General features: G+C 35.2%; 1 protein-coding gene across 1 annotated transcript in view; it reads left to right on the top strand.

Annotated features, from left to right (window-relative positions):
• LOC107719419 (kinesin-like protein KIF13B) overlaps positions 1-6,349 on the top strand; it is a 34,827-nt gene that overhangs the window by 6,430 nt on the left and 22,048 nt on the right. The window contains exons 6-14 of the mRNA XM_016526830.1: positions 99-204; positions 422-603; positions 2,042-2,255; positions 2,336-2,498; positions 3,608-3,754; positions 4,968-5,117; positions 5,208-5,327; positions 5,409-5,576; positions 5,683-5,840. Of these exons, the coding sequence (XP_016382316.1) occupies positions 99-204; positions 422-603; positions 2,042-2,255; positions 2,336-2,498; positions 3,608-3,754; positions 4,968-5,117; positions 5,208-5,327; positions 5,409-5,576; positions 5,683-5,840 (1,408 nt within the window). The remainder of the gene's footprint in view (positions 1-98; positions 205-421; positions 604-2,041; positions 2,256-2,335; positions 2,499-3,607; positions 3,755-4,967; positions 5,118-5,207; positions 5,328-5,408; positions 5,577-5,682; positions 5,841-6,349) is intronic.

Genomic DNA, 6,349 nt, shown 5'->3' with positions numbered 1-6,349 from the left:
TTGATGTCCGGTTTTACATACTCATAACTATGTATTAGTCTGTCTCTATAGCTAGTGATAGTATGTAAGTATATGTGTGCATGTGATGATTCGTATAGTGTCTGTCTCTGTGTGCAGCACATGTGTGAACGGCGCTGTGGTCTCGTCTCCCGTCCAGCTGCATCATGGGGATCGAATCCTCTGGGGAAACAACCACTTCTTCAGGTCAGTGAGACACATTTACACTCGGGTGCTGGGTTTAATTGTGTTTCATTGATTTGATGTCCATTAAAATGGATTTGTTTAGTTAGATTAAAATCTTAAAGACACCATTTAATGTGTCCTCTTCTTAAACGACCCCTGAAAAAAGTGTCAAATTGACCCAAAGCCATGTGTGTGTGTGAGTGCCTTCTGACTGTACTATTCTCTTTGTGTTTCTCAGGATCAGCGTGTCGAACGCGTATCGTGTTGGTGTTGAGGATGAGGAGGGGTGTACGACGAAGGCCGGTCTTCCTGAGCATCTGGATGTGGATGTAGACCGTCTCAGTCACGCCTCCAGTGACAACAGCTTCAGTTTTGAGTCCGCACAGACAGAAGTCATGATGAAAGCGCTGGGAAACAACGGTAAGAGGCACGGCACACAACAGACAACCTGTTACTGTCAATATAACCCCTTTTAAAGGGTGATTCTGGGCTGCTTTAAATATTACAAACTAATAAAAAAACACTTTGAGATCCAAGTGAAATTGAATGGTGCTACATTTAAATTGAATGGCAGTTGTACCAGTACTCTTCTGTAATGTTATAGTTGCATTACATTTTTAATCACCATACCTATTTTTGAGAGCATGTGTAAACAAAAATAACTAGTAATATTTGTCATATATAATGAAAAATGTATTCCTTTTTGTCTTGTTGCAATAAATAACATTATATATAGTTTTTCTGGCTTCTAAATGGATATAACAAAAATTAGAATTTTTTTTATTTTATTCTAGATTTTTTTATTTAATCTAGAAAGACTTTTTAGAGAGCATGTATAAACAAAGATATCCATTAATATATATTTTTTAATTGAATAACATCACATGTACCTTAAAATGTGTATCAAAGATTTTAGGCTTTTTTTATTTAATTTACATTTTTTGTAAACAAAAAATCCGCTAATATTTCTCATATATCATGATTTTTTATTTTTTTTTCATTAACATGAATAACATCACATAAAATGTGAATTCAGGCTTTTAAACAGATTTAACAAAAATGAGAAATTATTTATGGCATATTTTTTCCCCTTCTTTATTCTAGTATTTTTTTACATTTATGTTAGAAAGACTTTTTTTAGAGGGCCCATGTAAACAAAAATATCCACTAATATTTCTCATGTGTCATGGAATATGTCCCCCCCCCAGCATTTAAACATATTTAACGCTCAACACTTCCATCTTTATAGATATATGTGTTTGTGTGTGTTATGTAATTTGTATTAATTTCTAAAATAAAAGTAATCAAATTATATTTTAAAAAAATATATATTTTATATGGACAGTTTTTCCATTATATTTTGACACTAAAAGATTTATTAGATAAATAAATAAAACATATTTAAAGTATTTTAATTAAATGTGTATTCATCTGCATTTTGACCAACTTTTTTTTTTGTATGCAACTCTTTAATGCAAAGCATGGTTCAGGAGATATTATTTTACTGCACAAGAAGAGAAAGAATAAAAACCAAAACAACAAAAGCAATATATAAAGAACAACAGCGCTGGATGGGATCTTAATACACCAAGGAAGACAAAGTATTAACCAGCCAGTCTATTTGAAATCAGATATAGTTCAGAAAAGGATATGCTTATTCTGACCATTTTGTTTTTAATGAGTGAAAAACCAAAACAACAAAAGCAATATATAAAGAACAACAGCGCTGGATGGGATCTTAATACACCAAGGAAGACAAAGTATTAACCAGCCAGTCTATTTGAAATCAGATATAGTTCAGAAATGGATATGCTTATTCTGACCATTTTGTTTTTAATGAGTGAAATGTGTGTCTCAGAGCCGCTGCAGTCGGTGCTTCACTCTCTGGAGCGCAGGCATGAGGAGGAGAAGCGCTCGGCTCTGGAGCGACAGCGGCTGATGTACGAGCAGGAGCTGCAGCAGCTGCGCAGAAGTCTGTCGACAGAGCTGCAGACGCAGGGCTCTCACCCGCAGCAGCAGCAGCAGCGCCTGGTCTCCTCTCAGAGCCCACTGCGCCAGTGGAGTGACGAGAGGTGAGAGCCGAGCACAAACTTGCACTCAGTGCATATTGAGTTGTGTGTGTGTACTACATATCATGTTTCTGTGCTTTCAGGGAAGTTTTGATGAATCAAAGTCTGCGTAAGCTCAAAGATCAGATCGTGAAGGCCAATCTACTGGTTCAGGAGGCTGGATTCATCGCTGAAGAGCTCAACAAGAAAACCGAATATAAAGTCACACTGCAGATCCCGGCTGCCAACCTCAACGCCAACCGCAAGGTCAGGAGATATGCTCTGTGTGTGTGTGTGTGTGTGTGTGTGTGTGTGTGTGCATGTTATTGATTGTTGACATATTTGTCCGGTTATATTTTTAACATTAACGTTGTAGATGTATGGTGTCACATTTGTGAACCTTTCAAAACGAATGGTTCGTTTAAATGGTTCAGTCAGCAAGCAAGGCTTCGTAAATCGTTCTTAGGAAACTGAACTGGATGACATGTTTGTCACAGTCTGTGTGACTTACTACTTACTACAACTTACTAGAAAACATAGCGATATTTGATTAAACGTTCAATAAAATATTCATTCAATTGGCATACTATTCATCAGGGTTCACATAGTCATGGAAGATCTGGAAAAATCAGGGATAATATATAAACTACTGTTCAAAAGAACTTTTTGAAAGAAATCAGTACTTTTATTCAGCAAGGATGCATTAAATTGATCAAAAGTGACAGTGAAGACATTTATAATGTTACAAAAATTTGATTTAAAATAAATGCTGTTCTTCTGAGTTTTAGATTCATCAAAGAATCCTGAAAAAAATCTCATGTTTTCCACAAAAATACTTGGAAGGACAACTGTTTTCAACATTGATAATCATCATAAATGTTTCTTGAGCAGCAAATCAGCATCTTAGAATGATTTCTGAAGAATCATGTGACACTGAAGACTAGAGTAATGATGCTGAAAATTCAGCTTTGATCACAGAAATAAATTACTTTTTACTATATATTCAAATAGAAAACAGTTATTTAAAATTGTAATAATATTTCACAATATTACTGTTTTTACTGTATTTTTTTAACAAATTAATGCAGCCTTGGTGAGCAGAAGAAACTTAAAAAAAAAATCGTACCAACCCCAAACATTAAACAATAGTCTATGTTTTTTATTATCATTTATTCTAAAACGTATTTCATCAGCCAGAAATTGTTCTTTGTGAGTTTAGTCTCTATAAACATGAGCAGTCAGAGAAATTCAGACATTGAAAGTGGTTCAGAGGAAGTGATTTGAACATTACAGTATATACTAATAGAGGAGCTTGTTGAAATGTGGGTTAGGGTGAAAATGCCGCTTTAATAAAGACTGATGCTTCCTGACCGCAGCGGGACACGGTTCTGAGCGAGCCAGCGGTGGAGGTGAGGAGGAAGGGCAAAGGGAAGCAGATCTGGTCCATGGAGAAGATGGAGAACCGGCTGCTGGACATGAGAGAGCTCTACCAGGAGTGGAAAGACTATGACGAGGACGATCCTGTATGTCAAATCACATGACAACTTCCTACATTATCAGAATTACCATAGTACACATTACTGTGTTTTTACTCTACTGTGTGTGACAATGCTATTTTGGAGCTATTAATGTAGCATTTATTATTATTGTTGTTGTTATTATCATGTAATTTTAATATTATTTGTTTTTATTATTTAATATTGTCATTATTTTTAATATTAGATTATTTAATAATTTTTTTTTACCTTCATTATTTTATTTGAAATGCTTGAACTTTTTTTCATTATTTTTAATTACAAAAGTATCTCTCAATTAATTTGAGGCTATAAAAACTGAAAGTATCAATTATATAATAAAATGATTATATTTAGGAAAAAATATAGAAGTCTCTTAATTAATATGAGGCTTTAAGTATAAATTTTATTATAAAAAAATATATATTTAAGTACAAATATATAAGTCTCTCAGTTTATATGAGGCTGTAAGTATGCATTTTATTATATAGAAATTATATTTAAATACAAATATTTAAGTCTCTCAATTGAGGGTATGAAAGCTGAAAGTATACATTTTATTATAAAAGAAATCATAAAATCAACTATGCAATGTAACTCATAACATTGCTAAAATAACTATATATATATATATATAATTTTCCATCCATTTTGGTTAATGTTATGTTGTGTTTTAATGGAGATAACAATCTAAACATTAAATATGTAAATAATAGTAGTTTTAAAATTATTTTAATTTATTATTTAAAATAAAACACTAAAATGAAATATATGGTGGTGAAATGTTCATGTCCGTATGTTCTGGCTTGCGACTAGTGTTTTGTCTGAAAAACGAAATAAATAAAATTAAAACTCTAAAATATTTTAGAAAATAAAAATGTAAATATAAAATAGATTTTAAAGTCATTTTAATTTGAAAACAAATACTTTATTAATATACAACGATAAATATATATATAAAATATTGATATTTTTACCTGCATGTCATGTGACATCAGAGAACTGTGAAAGTGTAAACGTGTAGTTAAATTATTTAAATATTAACTTAAATTTACTTCAAGTAAATATTTTAGGCCAAAGATTTGGCTGACAAAAAAGTTTGGGAATCCCTTAAAGGAAACATAATGTACAATTAGTCAATATTTCTTTTCTTTTTTTCCCCATGACCATCATAAATGAAGTATGCTTAAAGGTGTTCAATCTCATCCTCGTCTGTGCTCAGGCCATGCGTTCCTACTTCAAGCGCGCCGATCCGTTCTTCGACGAGCAGGAGAATCACAGTCTGATCGGTGTGGCAAACGTCTTCCTGTCCTGTCTGCTGTATGACGTCAAGCTGCAGTACGCAGTGCCCATCATCAGCCAGAAGGGGGAGGTGTGCACACACAGATTGATTAGAATTTAATATTTTTATTTATCAAGTTTATTAAAGAGTGCAAGGCACTGACTGATTGTCGTTTTTCAGGTGGCAGGTCGTCTTCACGTAGAAGTCGAGCGTCTGAGTGGAGAACTGGAAGAGCGTGAGACGGGGGTCTCTGAGAGCAGTCCAGACGGCGAGACGCAAGAACGCAAACTCATCTGCATGGTCAGATAAAACGGGACGTCTCCGAACAAACATGCAATGTTTATGAACTGTAGTTGAGTGATTTTTTTTTTTTATTTCCAGCTCAAGGTGTTGCAGGCGACTGGATTGCCTCAGCACCTCTCAAACTTCGTTTTCTGTCAGTATCATTTCTGGGAGCAGCAGGAGCCCGTGTTTATCGCCCCGGAAGTGGGTCTGACGGCCCCCAGCAGCAGAGAGCCGCAGAGTCTGGTGGTGTTTGATAACTGCAAGGTGAAAACACCAAAACATTGCATTTGCACCGGCTCTTTCTCTCCTTGTTTTTCCTTCCATGTTACAGACCCTGTCGGTCATCACACGTCTCTTTCTGCATCTGTAGACTCTAGAAGTGGCCGTGACTGAAGACTTTCTGGAGTTTCTGATGGACGGCGCCGTGGCTGTTGAGGTTTATGGTCACAGACAGGCGAATCCGCGCAGGAATCTGGCTCTCTGGGACCTGGGGGTGATTCAGGCAAAGACTCGCTCTCTCAGAGAGAGGTACACCAGCATTTATTAGACTGTCCTTAAACACAGATGATTGGGATGCATAATTAATAGTTATACTTGTATATAATATGCTATACTTTACTAATAAGCTAATAAGTAATTGAGTAAAAAAAAAAAAATTAAGTTTAACTTATGTGGAGGTCACACCTCCAGGAGATCAGTGAGCCAATGGCAATTTAAACTTTTGGAGGGCAAGTTTATGACTCCTTGTCTTCGAACATGGTGTTTTGCATATGTAACTGGATTGGGTGTTGATGCAAAACTATTAAAGGGGTCATATGATGCGATTTCAAGTTTTCCTTTCTCTTTGGAGTGTTACAAGCTGATTGTGCATAGATAAGATCCCTGAAGTTGCAAAGACTAAAGTCTCAAAACCAAAGAGATATTCTTTATCAAAGTTAAGACTCTGCCACGCCCCCCTAAAATGGCTCGTTCTAACACGCCCCCACATATCTACCACACTATATGGAAATATTTGCATAATGCCACCCAAATGTTCA

This window comes from Sinocyclocheilus rhinocerous, unplaced genomic scaffold (assembly GCF_001515625.1).
Source record: "Sinocyclocheilus rhinocerous isolate Xijiao unplaced genomic scaffold, SAMN03320098_v1.1 scaffold303, whole genome shotgun sequence".
NCBI lineage: Eukaryota > Metazoa > Chordata > Actinopteri > Cypriniformes > Cyprinidae > Sinocyclocheilus > Sinocyclocheilus rhinocerous.
This window is presented reverse-complemented; position numbering and strand designations above follow the sequence as displayed.